At 36.6% G+C, this 22,043-nt stretch overlaps 1 protein-coding gene across 3 annotated transcripts in view; it reads left to right on the top strand.

The window, feature by feature from the left end:
• Positions 1-22,043, top strand: part of ATRNL1 (attractin like 1) — a 430,796-nt gene that overhangs the window by 148,529 nt on the left and 260,224 nt on the right. For all 3 annotated transcript variants that reach the window (XM_066323527.1, XM_066323528.1, XM_066323529.1), the window contains exon 21: positions 11,210-11,262. In XM_066323527.1, coding sequence (XP_066179624.1) covers positions 11,210-11,262 — 53 coding nt within the window. The remainder of the gene's footprint in view (positions 1-11,209; positions 11,263-22,043) is intronic.

Here is a 22,043-nt window from a genome sequence, read left to right as displayed (position 1 = left end):
ATTTTGCATTTCTAAGTTATGGTTAATGTTGCAGATTATAGCATAACTTCTGCATAACTTAGAAACCCAGTCAGAAAACAAGTGAGGAAAAAACCCCTTAGGAACGTGATAGCCACCAAGGAAAGGATTGTATTTTAAGTATTTTAAAAATCACTCTCTATAATGCAGAACATATATGTACACCTAAGTGACAAATATTGTAACTGAGTCTTTCCTCTTAAATACTAATTTTGATGCCATCTCTCAGTTAAAAATATTTCATAATATGAAACCATTGGCTAAATTATTGGACTGAGGGAGTTTATTATTCTTTGACTTAAGCAAAATGACTGGGGACAGATTTTCATGCTGGCACGCAGAACAAATTTAATTCAAACTGAGATGAAAGGCGGTTAATGTAATTGTAGCCTATTATCCTGTGCAGGCTTGAGTTAAGAAGCAAACCAACAGACAGTCAGAAAATGATGGATAGAAAATAGAAACGCTCAAGGCTGGTGAAATAGAGACTTGTGAAGGGATTATGCCATAACTGTTCCCACACAATCTCTGCATCAGCAATGTCCCACCTCTACTGTATCTTTGGGTTAATAAACAGGATTTTTGTATGCCTCTTGCATTCTCTCTTTCTCTCTGACGTCAAAAAAAGGTCCTAGTTTAGTAAATTTCATGATTTAGTAATCAGGATTTTTTTTCCCCTTAATCTAGCACCTTCATCAGTCCTGAGTATGCTGTAAAGCATTCAGTTTTCTTTCTAAGCACTTTTTTCTTTGTTATCACACAGAGGGATAGGGAGGGAGTTGGCCGCATAAGTCTTTGATCCTAAGCCCATCTAAGGGACTAGCAAACACTGTTTTTTAATTAATGTATTTAGTTAAAAAGTAGTAAACAGTCAACTCTCAGGTTTTTCAACTGTATGAGTGTCTGGTTTTTTTGCATGGCCCTTTTTATATAGTTCTTCATATCTTAGGTGATCAGATGGGATTTTTTAGGACTGTGTTCTGGCAGACTACCTAGCTTTTATTATTCCATTTTATCTTTCAGTAACAGAATTTTTTTTTAATACCTACACATATTGCACTGCAATATTTTAAAAATCAAAAAGACATGTCTTGGTCTCCTCAGAATCCATACAGAAAGGTGCTAAGTTATACTTCGAAGCGTGTTAATTACAGAAGTATTTCAATAGGTTTGTCACCCTTGGCATAGCCCAGAAAGCAAGATAAATTTTTTTCTTCTAAAGTAACTGATCAGACCAAATGTAATTCATGTGTCTGAGGTAATTCCAGCAATAACCAGTTCAAGCATCAAGTGTGATGCTTGGAAAATACAGGAGATCAGTTACTGATCAGAAGTCCCACTGAAGCTGCTGTCTTATGGCCTCTTTGCTGAGGGATCGAGTCTTTGGGGTACCTGGGATGGAATGATAAAATAGCTCTTGAAGGAGTGTAGGAGTTTGATTTCCCAGTCACTCCCAGCTGCAATGTGGGATTTCTCTCATTCATTGAGAGTTGTATCACCAGAGGTCTTACAGCAGCTAAAAAAAATATTTTCTTTTCTCCTTCTGACATTGTTTAGGATAAGATTTTGTGCATTTGGAAAATGCTGTATTCTGTGAATTGCCCTTTGGGAAGCCTTTGGGATTACTTAAAGCTCCTGTTCAGTGCTGTACTCACACAGGAGCAAGCTCTGCTTTCCACAGCAGTCCTGTGCAGCCTGCCCATCAAACTCCATACGGACATCATGGATCAGGGCTGACAGAGCAAAACTCCGGCTGTGAAATACTTCACAGGCCCCTGCCATGAGGCTATAGTCTCATTTTGGTCAACCTTTTTTCCTTTTACAGCCATTCCTTTTAAGTTTTCTTCTTAAGGGTCCAATAACTTTTCAAGGAGAGCTAGCCAAGACTAGGAAGTGTTGACAGTTACAGGATTGTTGCTGCTACACAGAGAATAACACTTATTTACACTTTGGCACTTCATAAAGAAGTATCAGCATCATCTCTGTTTCAGGAAATTCATGAGGTTATGTGCTGTATTGGACTAATGGGGATTTAGGCTCTTTATAGGCAAGAGGCCAGGGAAAACCAGATGTGTGTGTCTGACTAGATCCTTTCTCCAGCCACCCAGACATTTTTCCGTGTTCTATTCTTAATAGATATTTCTCTATCTCTTGGATTGGTATCTTTCTTTATTAAAGTCAAATAAAAGATGGTGCGGGTTAGATGGGATTGATATCCTAGATATTAAAAAGGGCTTTAAAAAAGGCCAGATATGCCATAATGGAACAATGGTAGGCAATAACACATGAATTTGATAGACTTCTATGCAGAGGTGAGGTAAAGAAAGTTCTTTTAGACAGAAGGAGAACTTACCAGAACAATATACTGGGTAGATGTATAGGTATTGGAATGATCCGATGGACAAAAATATGGTATTAAAGACCTTCAAGTCAAAGAAGGAAGCTACAAGTCTGGAAACTGTGATGCTTCCATGTTTGGTTTTTAATGATTCTCTTGGAATTTCTGTCAATGCCATAGGAAACAAGTACGGGAAGTAAAAGTTCTGAATATCTCGTCAGAAACAGGTACCTAAGTCATCCAGGAATAATGAAAGTTACCTGGAAATGTCATGTAATGGCTAGAGTTTTGGCTTCCTAAGGGTAAGAATGATAACTTGCCAACTGCTGTAGGTATTCTACTTAAATATCTGTGGTATTTGTGCTTCATGTTTGTATTTTAACTTGTCATTAGCACTGTAGAAGTTGCAAGTAGCGCAGTAATTCAGATAATGTGACTGTTTTCTAAAATTCCTTAGAATAGCTGACAGCTAACTTTATAGCTGACAGCCTAGAGAAGGCCACGACTCACTGATTTATTCATAACTTTGTCTTCATTTTGCATTTAGTATTCTTGAACATCCACGTACAAGCAGCATTTGGCCATCAGTGAGATGCAATGTCCACTCCAAAAGGCGTGATGTGCTTTGCTTCTGAATTGTCATTTTTGTCTTGGCTTAAGACAAAATTTAAGACAGAACTTCCCATATTTTTGGAAATATTAATTGCCATATTGTGCTAAATTGTAGTCTTAAATGACAAGAAAATGATTGAAGTTACCGTATGTAATTTGAAGTAAAAAGACAAAAAGTAACTTGCTTGTATTTGTACCATTTTCTGGAAATTATAGTGTCTGTATGGCATCCTGAAATACATATTTCTGAAATTGCCTTTTCCTTAAATTGCCTCGAAATTATAGTCTTATATAAATAGCGATTTTGTTAAAAATCCCCAACACAACAAAAACAAACAAACAAAACCCATCCCAGAATCCTGAAAACAAAGCAAAATGAGTGCAAAGAAGATCACATGCAAACAGATGAGAACTCGATAGCACTCAGTAATGCCACAGCACTGAACTTTCTGCACTGAGATTGTAACTGAGTAGTTCTTTGCAATAATTTCCCTCAGAGACTGACCATAGATTAAATTCAACAGTAATAAAGTAGCCGTATTATAAACCATAGATTAAATTCAACAATAATAAAAGAGTTGTGTTATAATGCACATTTTTTAAAAACAAGCCATAAAATGTTTAATAGCTAAATATACTTACTACAAACACACTTAGTAATAGTAAAATTTTACAATTCAGTAATGACTAATGAAAGTGCAGTAAACCACTTGGGATTTAGTGTGTGTATATATATTAATGTGTGTATATATATTTCTTTTTCATGTGGTCTACTTGATGAAGCTTATTACGATGCATTTGCTGTGACTGTCAGGGCCTGTTAAAATATTTAATGTTCTGACGTGCTGCCTCTCCTGCTCTTTTTGAGAAATGGTCTCTAAACAACAGCAATGTACAAACACTCCAGGAAAGTGCCAGAACTGGAGTGGAAAGCTGATCACAGAATGGGTCAGAGCCATCCCAGAGCACATGGACAGGATTGTGTCCAGATGGTTCTGGAATATCTCCAGTGAGGGAAACTCCACAACCTCTCTACAGCCTATTCCATTGCATAGTGACTAGTGACTTGCATATATTTATTTCATATGGTCTTTAAGATCCCTTCCAAACCATTCTATGAATATTCTATTGTTGATATTAAGTTAACATTTAACACATTTCATCAGTATTTGCCTTGTAAAAGGATTAAACGTATGTGAATTTTGTGAACTGTTCACTGGTTTTTGAAAAGTAAGCATTTAGGAGGAGCTGCATTTCAGTTTAAGCAGTAATAAGTTTTCATGGTTATTTTACTACTGCTTCTTATCTAATTCTTCCCTTTAAAAAGAAAGAAGCAGTAGAGAAACCCATGCTAAGATTTCTCAGAGTTGTGGTTCAGTTCAGTGTAAACATAGCCTCCTATTTTGAGTTATAGGATATTCTGTAATATACTTTATAAGGGCTGGAGTAATGTCTGAAGTGTCTGATACAGGTCAGAATATGAGAGAAGAAATGTGGGTATTTCTCTTCCCTGACTTTGAAAGGACAGTGTCTGATAAGAGGGAAGTCTGCTTGCCAAGTTCACCTTTTTGCATATATTCAAGTTTGTGCACCACTGCCAAAAACATGGCCATTTGTAGAGAAAGGAGTGCCAGAGGTAAAGGGTAAGGCCATGGACATGAGATTTTTCTTGTTTAGAGTAAGCAGCATCAAATAATTTGCACATAAAATCCATTTAGTGCCTTATTCATTAAGATTAACAGAGGCTTATCCAGCTATTCCAAATGCTGGGTGTAGGTCACTTTATTCTTTTATAGAGGAACTAAATAGAATCCAGACTTTATTAGAAAACTCTTATTTTATACCTTAACCTTTCTTTTCCTCTTATTTATATAATTGTATGATAAGTGACACCTCGTTGAAAGCTTATTTTGTCCTGGAGTGCAAAGGATTTTGTGATTTGAAATATTATTACTTTAAAGAGTATATAAGTACTCTATAATATTAAATATTTTTGATCTTGCAGGGAAGAAGGACTTGAATAGCATGAGGGATCTGGAAATGGAAAACTTGCTTATGATGTTAGAATGTTTTACTTTTTTCTTCTGGTGAGATCAGCCTAGATTTAAAAAAAAAAAAAAAAAGTATTGCTGGCCTAGGCCTTTTTCATGAATTATATGAGGAGGAGACAAATTGATCTACAGAAAAAAACGTTGTCTCAAGACATCGTTATGTGCACTTACAAGAAAAAAAAAACAAATAAATCATTTCCCCACATTATTAAAAAGTTCTAACTGGAAACATAAATCCCGGTACCTTTTACCCTTTTAGGTTATCATTATCTTGAGAGGTATGCTGATAATTCTTTATATCTGAAGTTGCTCATGAGGGGAAGGATCTTGGCAGTGTGAGAAGTGAAAGTGTCCAATTTTTGCATTAGAACCAAAGATCTGAGAGGTCTGTCTGTCGGAATAAATGCAGTATTAATGGATAGCATTGGGACAATGTAACACAAAGTACAATGTCAATGCAGTCAAGAAGCAGACCTTTATCTCTAAGAGGGATAAATTTGCATTTATGGATTAGACGTTTGTGTATTTCACATATTTCACTTCAGCAAAATAAAGATTATATCACAGGATAAAAAATGCAATAATAATTAACAATTGAGCCTGTTTTCTGAAAGCAGTCATTAACATTGCTTACAGTACCTCTTTTTCATTAAATATGTTGTCTGAGCTCAACTACTGCACCTAAATCTTAGCACTTCTGTGGAAGGATGGTGCTGTTTCTGACTTTTCCTGAACTCCCAAAACACGACACTGGCTGGTGTATTGTAGGTGCTGGTTGTGAGGTCACTCACTTTCCTTGCTGCTGACTGTCTGTTGTGGATGGTCAGAGGATGTGGTTGTTCTTGTGCATTTCTGTGCCAAAGGTATGGATGCCAGGCAGGCCGCAATCAAGACCTAAGGCTTGAGCACCTCTAAGTGAGAATTGGGCTTTCAGGTATCAGTCACTGACTGCTCTGGACCAGTTACCACCTCAGCTGTTCTTGGGTTATTGCTTTTGCCCACAAGTCACCACTCTCGAGCTGAATATCAGTAGTTTCTGTGGCATCACTTCCAAAATGTTATGAATTACAGCCAGTTACATCTATTGACTGTAGTTAAGCACATAACCTCAGCTACTTTTCTCATTGCTGGAAGTGTACTGTAAAGAGCAGGATGACTTTCAAGACGAGATAACAAACAGGGAGCATAAAAACTCTGTGTGAATCTGAACTAAATGTTCATCTACTGCCTCAAAATTATCTGCAAAAGCTCCAGTCAACAGCATGGACATATTTTCAATGCTGAGGACGTAGTAATATAAAGTAGTATGGAGTAGTTCTTCATATCCACTTGCAATGCCACAGGGGCTTACCATGGGACTGGAGAAGTCTTAGGTCTAGCCTTACAAACACTGTTTGAATTTCACTTGGAAGGTGTCCCAAATAACTAGATTTATGTTACGTAAATAGTATTTCACTGTTCCAAACCCCCATAGCGTCATACCACCGTGGAACCAGGAAAGTAGAATAAAACCATGAGCCAGGTGTGCAAGATCAGGAACTGGGGACAAAGGGATCAGAAGCAGCAGTCAGTGATGGAGGACAGCAGCAGCAAGACCACTGGGTAAAACAGCAGAAGGAGTAGGCTAGGACAGAGGTGAGCAGTAGTCCTGAAAGCTGTTCTGACTCATCCAAAAGCTGGCCCAAGTAATCAATCCAGGATGCTAAAGCAGACTGTTAGTCTTAATTTCTCCTGAGCCTCTTGTAGACACAATGCTGGGAACCTGGGCAAAATCCCAAACTTGTTTATGACCAGCTATAGATCAGCCAGGTGACAGCTCTACCCCAGACACTGTGGAAGTGGCCTGTTAATTTGCAAGGACAAAATATGAGATAAGGGTCATAAATATCTGTATAATATAATATGCTATAACTGCATAGTTGAAAAGCCTTGGTCTGGGCCAGAATGAGATAAAACTGTGTCAGCAGGGCACCAGTTGAATAAAATAATACTGTCTGTTAGAGTGGCCTTCCCTGAGAATTTAAAAAAAATCTCAGCTAAAGGGAAGTCCAGCTGTACTTAGGTTTGTTTTCCCCTGTTCCTCTTTTTTGCTTCACTTTTAACTGAAAGATTTAACAATTAGTGGCAGCAGCTGAACTGCAGAAACTTCTGCTTTCACCATGAAAAGTTAAATGAACTGTTATAGGAAGGTTTCCAAGTGATCAAATCACTTGTCTAGAAAGCTGTTGATATAGGTTAGTGTTATATCGACAGTTTTCTTCAGGTGAGAAGCTTGAAAGTGTGCCCTTCCTTTAGGGGCATACCAGTAAGAACAATAAAATTAGGCATATAAATACATATATTCCCCCCTGCTGTCAGTTCTTTTGCTTTTGTAAGCCTGCAAGGTACAGAGAGCAGGAACATGCACATTGCTAAGCTTCAACAAAAGGTTGTTTGTAAACTGTCTTACAAAGAAGCCTTTCATTCATTTAAAAAACCCTAAGTCTGGCAGTCTTTCTGTAAGCATGTAGTCATTTATACACATTTATTTTATTTTAAGAGAAAGTGAGAAATTATCTTTGTCAGAAACATGAGAACAATTATTTTTTAAATGCATTTGTCAATAACTTCTATTTTGAACTTCCAGAAAATCCAGGGAGCTAAAAAGAAAGTGAAAGAAAATGGTTCAGTTTTGAAAGGATAAGTTGGGAAATAAGTGCTAATAGCAGGCCATCCAAAGGTCAGTGAGCTTGATGAATTGAATACTTCTGTATTGGAACAAACCATAGAACTTGTATGTAACCTAATAGGAGCCTTCCTCCATTTGTCCTTGTAAATGGGAGCTGTGTCTTTGGAGTCCTGCCAGAGTGGAACTGCTCATTCATTATGACCACTTAAAGCAAATGATCATGGCCCTATGGCACATAAAATAATGAGTGTAGCTCCCATTTCTCAGATATGAGGCATATATTATGCTTCACATATGGTCCAATGTGTGCTGGCTTTTGGAAAAGGTACAAAAATTACTACAATGAGTAAAGCTCATAAGGAAACAATTCAGTGAATAGGAAATTTTGTAATTGGAACCATAATCAGTGACTAATGCAGAGCAATATGTATGCTAATAAAATAGGAGAGGATTAAAAGACAAAACTAAATTTAATCGAAACCCAGCATACATGCTTGTGTGAATAATTTCAGATATATTCTTAATCCTATTAGTTTCATTTTTTCCCTCCACTGAAAACCAAGTGTTTAAGTAAAATCTTCTGTTTAAATTAAAACAGGCTTCCCTAACTAGTAAAACCTCCATCTCATGTTATTCCTGACACACATTATGGAGGGGTTCTGCATGAAAGGATTGGCAGCACATGGTGTGATAAACCAGCTGTTTTAATGACAGGGCATAAAAAGAACACAGATAACAGGTAGATCTCATGCCCCTTCAGTTACTGGGGTTGCTGTGTGTCTGCAGCACTGGATGAACCTGGATTTTCCCTCTGTGCTGTGCAGGTGCTGTCCGTGGAGAGGTTCCTCCTCCCTCACATCCTTTTCTCCTGAGCCCAGGCAGAGCCGTGTGTCTGCTCCTGTGTTTCTGTGGGATAACACCCACCAGGGCTGGCACAGGGCTCTCTCCTGCCCAAAATCACTCCCTGCTTCAGTGCTTCCATGAGGCTCCCAACACAGAGTATAATATCTATGATAATACATCAAAATACTTCTCTGTGGTGTAATTCATGTTCTTTTTTTATTGTGCATATTTTATTATTCCATTGCACATGATGCTGAAACTGCTGTAAAATTGCATTGCCATTTTCTTTTCAAGATATTTGAAGGTCACTTCTGTAATTGTCAGGGAATTGGTAATTATTTGGATTGGAATGAATACTTATGAATATTATACGTTGCAAAATATTTAGAACCTAGTAATTTTTGTATTAACCATTCTTCTGTGTGTTCTTGTAAGTTGTGAAGCCTGTGTTATATTTGATGGAGTTTATGGATATTTTTATTTCACGTATTCGTGTTTGGGGTTTTTCTGTGATAGAAATAAAAATGCAAGGAAGGTATATGTGATGCTGGAAATCCCTCGGTTCTGGTACTTATTGATCCACAGGAGATGGTTGCATCTGATTAGAAGGGCAGCTGAATGGAGAAGGGAAGCTGTATGGAAACAGCTGTCTTTTTTCATTAAGATTTTGAAGATTAAAGAAAAAAATGCAAACCTTTGTTCTCAGGGTCAAATCACCACAGGTGAGTGCAGTGACTGCAAGAGTTCAGAGAGGAATTTGTTTATTTTCTCCCCATGGAAAGGTTATTGTTTATGGGAGTTGGATATTGCTCTCCCATGTCATACACAGGTCAGTGCCATTAGCAGTGAGCAGCAGGGGAAGTTTCTTGCCTTCATTCTTTGACTCTGACTACAGAGGGTTTTTTTATATTTTTGTTCTTCAGGTATAAAACCCCAGCATTTAATCAACTTTGCATTTGAAACAATTCAATAGAAAAAATAGTCCTCTTCCAATAACCTCAATCATGTATTATCAGTTGCTACATGATGCAATCTCATTTATGTGACAATCTTACATACAAGAAAAGAGAATTCTTTTAAACCTGTGATTTAAAGATGGTCCCTTTCCCTTAGCTCTCTTTAAGAATGCCAAACCTAAAGGCCCTTTCAGACATGGATATATTTTTTATGTTTTCAGTAGCAAGCTGGTCTTTCTAGAATGTTGTTAGTGTTTTGTGATGTTTAGAAAAACACCCGTGTCAGGCACACCAATGTTCTTACCTGAAAGATTTTCTCTTGTCCAAGTACATGCAAGAGAGTTACTTCAGGACTGGACTGTCTTCTAAATTCTGTGGGAAGGACAGTAGGGCCAGAGTGTCTTTGTAAACAAGATCACAAATCTTGTTCTGCAGTTAGACTTGAAGCATAGAGGGGTTTGTTTTCTTGGAGATCAATTATTAAAATTAGTATATTAAAGAAGTGTTGAATTTCTATATAGTTGACCCTGCAAAGAGTTCTCATGCTAATGTGGGATCAGCAGTGTGCAAGGGCAGAGTCCAGAATGTCTTTTTTCTACTTTTTCATTTTATTGCTACTGGTGATTATTTTCTTTATGGTATTGTAACAAAGGGTCAAGGAGATTCTCTGCTTATTTTTTAATAAAAATGAGTATGTTAGGAATCACCAGTTAGAAACTACTGAGGAAAACAGGAGAAATACAAACATCAAAATATTTTAAGGTCTGAAGCTTGTTAAATGATATGACATCCAAGTTAGAATGTACTTTTAATACCAATCAAAAATAAATTAACAGCAAAAATGTCTCCTTCCAAGGTAAATTTGTTAGAATAAAGTAATGAAAAGATAGTCCAAGATAATAAATGATGCAGATTACCTCTGGGAAAATATTTATATGAAATTTAATAGGCAGTGATTAGCTTTCTCTTTGTTTTGTGAATCTTTCTGTGTATTTAAGAGAAAACTGTAATCTTGCTGGAGGTTTCCATGAAATAGCCAAGGAAACCTAAAGCAGATTAATAATTTTCTATTAAGATATTTGGTATTTTTAGAGTGATGTTATATAACTGAATTTGAACTGAATTTCTGTAGGCTATTTCATGTCTCTGAAAACAACTCTATATCTTATCAATAAGAAAGCTATTTCTCCAGCCCTTATCATGTACACATCTTGTCAGCGCCATCAGTACATCATATTCAGTTTGAGTTTCACCTGATGCCCTGGTGGTCAGTGAAGAGCAGCAATTGCCTCGGAAGTTCATGGGAGTTAAGTAGCTGAGATGCTGCTGTGCCAGATCAAAACCAGGGAGGGAATCAGCTGTGACTGAGGGGACAGGGATAAGGAGGTCCAGTGCTTGGGGTGGCTGCCTGGCTATCCTCATTAGAGTGCAGAGAGAGCAGAATTCCTGCCCTGAGTCCTACAGCAGGCACCAACTTCAGGCACGTGACTGAAGTTCTTTATTCAAGAGCCTGGTCACTCTGGGTTCTTACATGACAGAGAGGTGCCTCCAGAAAGGAGCACACCCTCATTAAGAACTATATTCAATACTTCTAATTTGCATGTATTTGTGATGCCAGTACTGAAACTCATGCTATTTGAATAAATATTCTAACTGTTTTCATTAAAGCTGTACTCTGTTTAATAGGAATGTTTGGTTTTGTCTTTTTTTTTTCCCCCTGCAGCTGTGACTCTGAAAATAGGTATCTTGGAAATCCACTTAGGGGAACATGCTACTGTGAGTACTTGTATTTTTAATGCTACATACTGAAATGTTGATTATGTGCTATATGATAATTTCATTTCCTTGGAAAAACAAAGTAAGTTCCTGGAGAGATTTTTCAAAATTGAGCACAATGATGTTATGACTGAAAAAATAAAATGCTCCACTGGTCTCCTCTTACTTTGTGTACAAGAACACAAAGTCTACTAAGTTGATTCCTTACATCTAGCTTAGAGGGTCTGACCAAGGGGTGATGCTCTGCATCTCATCCTATGTGAATGAAAGGAATAGTAATTGTGGCAATGCTTTAAAGACAGAATTTGTGGTGGAGAAATGCAAATAGTATAAGCATCACTATTCCCTGGGACATTCTGAGTGGTTTAGCCAGTCTGCCTCCCAGGGACATGAGACACAGCTGCTCTCCTCAGTATCATAAAAGGAGGCTGTGTGTTGTCTCCATGTTCTTAATGTTGTAGAAAAGGTGCCTCTGGCAAATTTACTCTGAAGCATTGCAGTTTTGATAGTCTTAGTGAAGGACCTGGAGGGATGAGAATGCTTATTACCCATGTGCATAAATCCCTTAGTGAGCTGTGCCAATTTTGCTATTCCAATATCAAGTTCAATAGTAATTTTAATCATCATAAAAACAGATGGGAATGCTGGAGAGCACGATTTTAACTTTTGTGACTTTTGCACGTACCTGCTCTGTGTCAGACAATTGGATCCATTTGTCTGTTGTTTCTAACATCATCCCTACTTCAAATTTGAATTTATACATAAAGACAGATGTCTGAACATACTCATAACCTCTCTTCTGATTTTTGGCCTTGTTTCTTAGCATTTCATTTTACAACATACACAGAAGCTTTATTTTAGAGTCTTTTAAAGGCATCATTTACCTAATAAAGGAATGTTTATTTTCTTTGCTAATCTGTCTCTCTTACCTTAAATGGTTTGCATTTGCAAGGTGTGTTTTACAGAACAAAATAGTAAATTACATACTATAGTACAGATGTTGGCATATCTCTAGACCTAAAACATTTATTCCTCTTGGCAGCTATTAAAGAACATTGCTGTGGGTTTCTTTGATTTTTTTTTCTCTCAGATAACATAAGTTCAGATGTAATACTTTAAGTTGGAACATAAATTTTAAGTCTTATAGGCCAAGTTGAAAATACTCCCTAAAACTGTGTCTTAAAGATACTCTTGATGAATAAATTCTATTTAATTTGTTGGGGTTTTTTTGCATAAGAAAAGTGTTTTACTTTAAAACATAAATATAATTATTTAGAATAATAATTTTTGTATCTATATAATATTAAATAAATAATTTTTTTATGTTTAGAGTGAGTACATGAGAAGTTCATACTTTGAAGACAATAATATTTTGGCTGTTTTGGATATGTGTGTCAATATTTGTTTTGTACTTTAAAAATAAATGTTATTAAATTTAAGAGATTGAAAAGAAATGACAGTAATGAGATTTGTAGACCTCAGGCACCTCCATGAAAAAACTTATTTTTTTGCCATCGTGTTCCAGGCTGGGTCTATAAATCATGTTGGAGACAAATTGTACTATATTCAAGATGCCCTTTCACCTTTAACTCACTGCTGTTATTTGTCTTCTGTCAGATTTCAAAATATTTTAAAGATCTTGTTGTTTTGAAAAGATAATTTTTAAAATACTTCCAGCCATTTAAAGTATCCCATATAAACAATTCTCAGAGTTATTTTATTGTAGTAATAGGGAGACTGCATTATTATAAATAATAATGGAATTCTACGTTTCTTGTATTTGGTGGATGGTGCATCATGATGGGAAATAATCAGTTAATTTGTGGATAATTGACTGACCTAAGATTTCAGTCACAGTTTCTTATCAGCACAGTCCATTCCCTGCTAAATTATGTATTTTATATATATATACATCCTGAAGAGATACTCCTATTTGTTATCTATATTCTAAAATATGGCCATACCGTGTTTCAGTTTTGTACAAGACAGGCATTTGGATGATATTTTTTCTGTGCTTCATTTTACTCCTCATTAAGAAATTTTCTCTTTAGACACTTAAAATGTCACTTTTCTTTGAAATGTATTTTTTACAGGACATGACTATTATTGCTCAAAAGGGAGGAAAAATAAATTGTATGTGTTTATGAGCAGCATAAGACTGGGAAATAAAAATTCTAGGCACATCTTTTTCTATTACTAAGAATCAAAATCAGTGAATGCAGGCAGTAACCTGCTGTATAGTTAGGATCTTCCTTATGAAAACTTTGTCACATGCTTGAGTTTAGCCATCTTCAAAATGACCAGTTTTAAGCATTTAAATTTTGCCCTTTTTTTTCACTTGTGTAAATACTGCCCTAAATTGGAATGCTCTTCTTCAGGATTCAAATCCCAACTCTCTGGGTTACTTTTGTGTGGTACTGGATGACCTCGATTTCTCTTCAGCAGCAGGATGTGGGTTGAGGAATGCTTGCTGCCTTTGAGGAACTTTCTGCAGCTTGTGATGCTGTGAATATCCACTGCCCTGTAAAAGCCCAGCTGGTTTCATCTCCTCCAGCCCATCTTACCTAGTTCTTGCTTAGTCCTCTACTCCCTCTTGCCTGTCACTGCCATCCTCAAGCCTAGGAAGGGGGACCAGTCTGGTGCTGGTGCAGGCACTGGTATTGACATCAGTGGGCTGTTAAAGAGGGTAAATGAAAACAGTTTGCCACTGGGAGAGCACGGGTTGTTTTAGTCTCTTCATTGTTTGTTTCCTTTCATAGTGATATAGGAGAGTAAACAGAATTTTAATGCTGTACATGGATGGTGGTGTGATTGAAGAAGTGATCTGAACAGATAAAAACACAGGAAGATTATGGATGGGTCTGGCATGATTGAAAAGAATGAGATTTATATAGGAGGTAACACACTGAAACATTGCAGAGACTTAATCTAAATACAGATACTGTGCCAAAAGGATAAACAAGAGAGAGCAGCAAAGCCATCAAATCCCAGAAATCAGAGGAACAGTGTGTGTTAAACATCAGATTTCGTTCTCATGTGGCATTTCCAAACATGGCAGCACTGGAAAAGAGTAATTTTCTGCTTTAAATTGTGAAAACTTCATAGAAGTAGAGTAAGAAATCAATAATGGGGCATACAGTAGTGTATTATCCAGATTGTGTGAAAATCATTGTACATGGCTTTTTAAAAATAATTTTAATAGCCTTCTTTGTGACTGAATTGTGTTACTTAAAAAGTACAACTTCTTTGAGAGCAAGAGAATGAGAACAAGATACAGAAATTAGAAACATATTGAATGTGTAAGAATGTGTGAGCAGCTGCATGATGATCTATCTATTCTAGCACCCTGTCGTCAGGAGTGGCTGAACATGCCAGGGAAGGAGTATAGCAAATGGACAAACACACAGTGGTAATTCTCTCTTTACATCCAACAATTTGCAGCTTAGAACTTCATGAGAGGAAGGATTTCTTGAGCTAAAAGTGCACAATGTGCCATTGCTTAGGAATATCAGAGAAGACCTTATGAAAGATTTCTTAAACAAAGTAAAACCAATATTAATGCAGAAGAAAGCTTTGTGATTTTAGAAGCTACAGTTTTGTCTGTAAATATCCTTGTTAGCTGAGGACAGGTCTGCTTCTGGATTGTGTCTGTGTTTCTGGTAGGGAGGCTCTGTGTCCCTAGGCCTTTCTGTTGGGAGCCAATCTTGCTGTGGATGCTCAGAAGCTGATTCAATCCATAAAAATGAATCCTGAGTGGAGGCCAGAGATGGTTGTGCAGCTGACTTATGCATGTACACAAACCATAAATATAACATTTTGTCATGATGCATTTGTATTGGCTGTTGTTTTTGCTCCGTGGTGTCTGGGCCAGCGTGATGGATGGCAGTGACACCTCGATAGCAAAGTGTGCATCCAAATGGCTGCATTAGTTCTTCACACATCAGCATTAGGAATACATTGCTGTCGGAGTCAGAGCTCCTGGGTGCAAGGGAACATGCAGGAAAACCAGATGGTTTTAGACAGATTGGGAGGAATCACTGGGACACATGCCACGTCTGTGATCTTCACTTGGGTTGTGTACAGGCACAAAGCTCTAAATCATAAATGGAGAAGTGGTTAATCCAGTGTTCCAGAGAAAATGAAACTTTAAATTTACAATTCATGATGTGTTACAATACAAGAATTGAATTATAGGCTTGCTAACAGTCACTTGTTTTGAGAGGATGTGATACTTTCCACAATAAACCTCTCTTAGATAGCCATATTTCTAAGGTCAAAAACTTTCCAAAATGTCTGGCTTATGTACATTATTTTGAGTTCCAATGCAACATATCAAACAAGAAGTACAACTGATTCTAATACTGCTACATGCAGAAGCATAAAAGCTTACAACAAATCAGTCCTGTAAGTGTAAATCACATTGTTTCTCTGCATATCTTTAGAATTTTCATGAGCTGAGCACTCAAGATATGCCCATTCGTCCACTAAGAAAATCCCTAGCTAAGACAATGAAGCTGAAAAAATGCACATGGATTTACATACCTTAGTTTTTTATTCCCTTTTATCCTTTAAAAAAATTGTTTAGAAGCATTTTTGGATGATTTCTGGGTACCACCATGGACAGTGAAGAGGAGGAACAAATAACTTTTCCATTTGCTCCTGCAGACTGGTTGCTGTTTTAAAACAGGCAGCAATAGTGAGTTACAGGGCAGCACACTTTGGAGTGGGAAACTTTCAGGCGTTCTGGAATATTTCCTCAGCAATGCACAGCCAGAATGTAGTCACAATGGATTAAAATCACAATAAATGAACAGTTTTAATTAATCCAGTGCTCATCTTTTGGCTGGACAGACAGTCCAGTGGGCCTATGTATGAACACAAAGAAAAATCAGGTGAAGCTTGCTTTTTGCATTATGTATATGTATTTTATATATATGTATGTGCAGATACAGTGTAACACTGTAGAGTTTCCCAAGCTGCGGAGCAGCCCTGCTTTTAGAGATTAGAACCTGACCTTTGAGAAGGATTAGAGAACCCAAAACTTACGAGGTCACAAGGGATGGGTCATTTGCAAAGACAGTTAAACTGGGTAGGGACTGAATGACTTGCAGCTTTTTGTGGAATTAAACCTATTTATTGATCATATGCCCCTGATCCTAATATTTGTTGGATTTATAGCCTTCAAAAAAGACAAGACCTTAATATCTATATATAAAAAGGTTGAAAGGATGTACAAATTTTATTTTAACCATTTTCTAGGTGTTTCCTTCCAGAGCTCTTCTTAATTTTTCTCTTACCTTAGTGTTTTGTGAAGTGTCATTTGTGGATGGCTTCTCATACAGTGACTGAAAAGCCACTCTCAGCTGTTCTGGGATGAAACATGCAAGGAAAGAAAGAAAGTGGTGGGCCCATCTTCAGAAACCTCAGGGGTCTGGTCAATACCTTTATACATTCCACTGGCACCTCTGGGTTTTCTACTCAGTCTCCTGGACATACAGGGAGCAAATAGAAAGCCAGAGAACACATTGCAAAGTTTAGTTTATATATATAAAAACCTCAACTTTTTTAGTAGCAGGAAAACAGTAGTCATAGATTTTTTTTGTTTATTTTTTTCCTTTTCTCTCTCTCTCTCTCTTTTTTTTTTTTTAATTGTTAATTCTTAATGGCTAACTTTTATTAACAGCTCTTTTTCTACTTAAAGTAAAGCACAGGAAAAAAATATGTGATCTACTAAACATTTTGCAACGACTTTTTTGGGATGGACCTGAATAATTGGTATTTGGTTTTGCTCTACCATTCTAAACTCTGAGCCATAAAATCATTATAGCTTATAAGACTATTGCTTCTTTCCTTGGTATAAATACAGACAGGATAGCAATAAGCAATTCCCTCAGTATGTCAGCAGCTCACAAAGATGAAGAATGATACTTTCATGTGCAAAATTGGTGAGAAACTATGAAATGTACATTCAGTAAAAACTCTCAAGATAATATCTGGTGTCTGTGAAGGGAGCTGGGGACAAAAAAAGCAAATTTTGCTTCTGGCTGAGGAGCCTCGTAAGGATTCTACTCCAGTTCTGAAGCTGTGTTTGCCCCAACTATTGCTGACACACCAGGATTTCAAAAAGGGAAAAGTAAAGTGCTAGTCCTTACCTATTCTCCATGCATTTTCTTACAGTAAATTTGTATTTTAATTTTAAACGTCTTAACCATATTTTTATGCAGTGTATGTGGTGCCTGAAAAAAAATCCTCAAGCACTTCTTTTATCTGCTTTATTTAAAATTTGTCTTACTTGCTAAAAATTAAAAAGTCTAATTACTTTTTCATATCTGGTCTTTGGACTAAAGACTTTTTTAGTTGTGTCTTTTCTTTTTTCAGTAGTAGTAACTAGAAAGATGGTTTAATTATCAAATGTAGATAATTTATGAAAACTTCAAGTGAATTTTTTAGAAATATATCAGCTCAATATTGTCTCAGAGCAAAAGGATAAGACAATACACACTTCTTTTATTGTTAAAATGCAGTTTAGGCTTATTGGACCTATTGACATGGTTTGATAGTTCATCCTGCCTATTTTCCTTATGATTGGAATGTGTTTTTTTCTTTCTTGTCTGGGCTTATTCATAGTCAAAATTCTAATATGAGCAAATTTTTTAGTAACATTTATTATGTCGCCAGTGTTATAATTTAATAAAAAGGAGAATTAAAATTGTTAAAAAGACATCTCTTTAAATACTAAAAACATGCACGTTGATGCATTCAGGGACTCAGAACATGACTTCCTTTATCAATAAAATTGTAAAAAAATAATTGTCAAGTAAAACGTGTACTAGAGGTACCATAAAACACTAGGTGGCAGACTTGCTATACTTAGAGAAAAATTAAACTCAAGAACATTCCAAGGAGAGTGTTTTAGAAGATAAATAGCAAGTAGCACTATAAGTAAAACTGTTAGCAGGGATTTTCCAGATATTTAAAAATTATGTTGAAACTTAAAGGGCATAAACAATAAATTCTAGTTCTTGAAAACGTGTTTGCTGTAGCTGAGTTGGGAGATGTATACCAGCAGCTACCAGCTTTGCTACTGATGTGAACAATTCATGTTTCCTTTTGGGACGACATTAATTTAAACTAAATACATATTGTAATTGTAAAACTGTCATGCTTGACTTAAAATAATGAGTTCTGCCAATTAGATCTAACACTGATTGACTTTGATACAGACTGAAAAAGTCTATATTATTTATAAATACAGTAACGACTGGCATTGTCTTTTGAATATATGGGCCTGTACAAAAAAATTATATTTAAAATGGAATCTTCTTAGTGTTTAAAAAGTCTAGTGGAACAGATTATAGTTTAGATCAGACAATTCTAGGATAGTTTGAGAAAAGATTAGCCTCAGCAAACCTACCAACTCAGAATTTATAAAGAGCAACAGACAAACACAGTCTTTGCCCTGAGCTAAAATAACTGCACAAACCAACTGTCGCCTTCCAGAGAATTAAAACAATAACCACACCAAGAATCTGAAGCTCCTAATAAAGTATTATGATCTCACCCCAGGCTCTGTGTACTCATTTGCCAAATGCTGGGTTGGCTCGCAGCTTTGTTGGGCAGGCTGAAGAAATGGATTTGCTGCCAATCAGTTTCAGTTTTTACTTTGAGTTGGAGAATTCTTCCATGTATGTATTTATTTTTCATTTTTGAATTATTTTTTTCTTATATTGTGGATTTTCTTTGCTTAAAAAGCCATACATTATTTTTGAAATGAAGATTATTTGCCTTCTCTGGTAGCTTCTGCTTATATATTAGTGAATTTACCAACTGGCATCCTCTTACAGTTACTAATTAATACCTTTCGTCAAAGCAGACAAAGTCAATTTAGTGGTTATTCATTTAGGTGTGCTACCCTATCTCAAGGAAATGGACAAACTAACACTGGCAGAACTTAGCACTTTCTAATGGCTAAGGAGAAGAAAAAACATACCTTCTAATGCATGCAGATAAAAGTCTGAATTAGAGGACTATTCCACAGGTGCCATAAGTATTTCTTGTATTATTTTTATACTATTTTTCTTGCAATGTAGTATATAGTACTACAGTAAAATAGCTATTACTATAAAATGTGAATAGTTATAGATCCTGAGGGAGCAAGAGTGGGTGAGACTTCATTTAGAGGAGACCTTGTGCTTTGTGGAGGACTTTAGCCCATGTATGAAGCGGTGTTTTAAATGAGAAGGAAATCAGTACAAGTGTCTACAAATATACAACGTTTGATTTTGTCGATATATTGAGCTTGGGTTCATAGGGATGGATATTTCCTGAATCCTTGTTCTGTGTATTCAAAGTGCTCTGTGTGTGTGATTCCTGAACATTTCCCAGGGGACAGGAGCTGTCACTCCTCAGACACCTGGGAGGCCTTGGAGCTCCCTGAGAGTGGAGCTGTAAGAAAGAAATGCCAGAGGAAAGGATCCCTCAGAGTCCCTTGGCTTTACCTACTGACAGTCAAGGGAAAACTCCTGTGGTGCTTTTGCAGTTGTGTTGCTTCCCATGCTGGCTTCCCAGGGAAAAGAGAATTCTTGATCAGTAGGACTTCAAGGGAAGATCTCTAGTGAAATCTTGAATGAGTTGAAAAAGGAAAAAAAAAAACCACCCTGACTTCAATGAGTGGTTTGTGGGAGATTTTCTGTTGGTTCCTTTGGGAGTTCTTGTCCAAACCAGTGCATCATTCCATGTCAGCTGGGGGGGTTTCCTGCTGGCAAACATGAAGCACTGGAGGATAGCTGGGCTTCCTCCATTAGTGCAGGAGTGGAACTCCTGTAGTGTGAGGTCACTGTTCAGGTGTGGGTCCTGAGCCACCTAGTCCTGGCACACGTGTCCGTAAAGTCCAGAGAGTAGTCAGGGATGTTTTCAGCTTTAGAATTAGCGCTGTGAAGCCCTTACAGAGTAATTGAGGGACTCTTGCAGGATCATTTAAGTAAATTTAAGTTCATTTTTGTCTCAAGAGGATGATAAAACCTTGGATTATATAAATTTAAGGAAAATGTAAACTAGGTTAAATGTGGCCACTGTCAAATTCAACTTTATGACTCGATAACTCAGCTCCATTTCAGCATATTTCAAAGTAGCATGTGAGTCCTTGCTGTTAATTTATTGTCAATTTTTCTTGGCTTGAATTGTGAATATTGTTTTCAAATATGTTCCAGAAATATAACTCATTGACAGCAAAGTGTAATTTGGAAGTCACTTGATGTAAAGGGCAATGCTGACATGAAATGGAAGAGCAAACTGTGTGAGGTCAAAAAGCAGCAGTGTACACTACAAAATAGATACAATAGCAAACTAGACATTAAGGGAGAGTTGAAAAATGTATCTGTCAAAGAGTATGAAGATACACTGGTAAAGAAGTAATATATATGTATTTGATTTGTCTTTTTATGTTATGGGGAAATAAATGTGTTTTACTATGTTAGCCCCTTAAGGAAATGCCACGGCCTTCAGAATAATTTTATGAAAATGACAAGCTATGCAAAATGTGGGAAGAAAAGTCTTAAAAGGGCAACAATATCACTTTTTTTTTTCATACATACTGCTCCTGTATGTGTTTTTGAAAATGTGGCCAGACAGATTTTAAAGTGTTGGAGCCTTTTCTGATGCTGGGAATGGCTAATGAAAGAGAACATGGAGAGGTCGTTGCTAAAGTGAGCAACAGAATAAATGGTGGAAAGAGAAAAATGGAAACCTTCTAAGGAAGGCAGTGTATGACACCGTCATGCAAATGTGTCACTTCATGTCTGTTGGCAAGGATTGCCTACCACAGTCTCTGGTCTGTGAAGGTCAGTTGTAGATGATATGAACAATCGCTGCTTTTCAAATACCAAGAACAAACAGACTGGCAGTATTTGCTACAGTTTGCTGTTCCTTTTTACATGCTAATTCAGTTCTCAGAGAATCTGTGTAAAAAGTTTGTGCTTGATATCTATCAGTGAGTATGTCTCACTGATTTGAGTCTGTATGAAGCTGATAATTTGAAAAAAACCCAACCAAAACAATAAAAAAAGAGATTTATTCTGTTATTCAATTTTCACATTTTGGGTTGCAGTAATTTCTTTCCATGGCCAAATTAAAAAAAAAAAAAATGACATGAATAATGAAAGCACAGCTGTATTTAGTTCCTGGTTTATAGAAAAAAAATTACGCTAGGAAAATCATAGTATTTCTTTTAATGTCTGGCAGCTGTTTTAGGTGGAAATTGAGTTTTCCAAGTCACTTTCAGAAAGGAGTCAGTGAGCCCTGCCATGGTGGCCAAAGTTTCCTCTCTGAGGCAAAGAATAAATCTCCTCTGAAGGATGGGTGACTGCACAGGGGTTGAGGAAAACAGCCTGTGGGGCTCCATTTTTCCTTCCTCTGTTATTTCATTTGCTTATTTTAACCAAACTGTTTATTATTTTATGTACCTGACTGCCAGTCCTACAAATCAAATTTGTAACAAGTGGAGGAATGTTTATTCTTTTCTGGAGTTTTTCACTCTGTATTTTATTCCGTGCTAGGGTTGAGATATTTCTTCCTATCTGTTTTAAGGGCTATGTAAAATGGATTAGGTAATATTACGTAATTTCATTTGTGAGTGTTTGGAATTTTAATATTCCATCAATATTTTTTGCTGAAATGGCACTCAGTTCTTAGCATGAGCAATGTTATTATTGAGTGAGAATGTTATTATTGAAATCAACAGATTTTACTCCATAAATACCTAATGGTGTTTTAAAGGAAAAAAT

This window comes from Sylvia atricapilla, chromosome 8, assembly GCF_009819655.1.
Source record: "Sylvia atricapilla isolate bSylAtr1 chromosome 8, bSylAtr1.pri, whole genome shotgun sequence".
Taxonomy (NCBI): domain Eukaryota; kingdom Metazoa; phylum Chordata; class Aves; order Passeriformes; family Sylviidae; genus Sylvia; species Sylvia atricapilla.
This window is presented reverse-complemented; position numbering and strand designations above follow the sequence as displayed.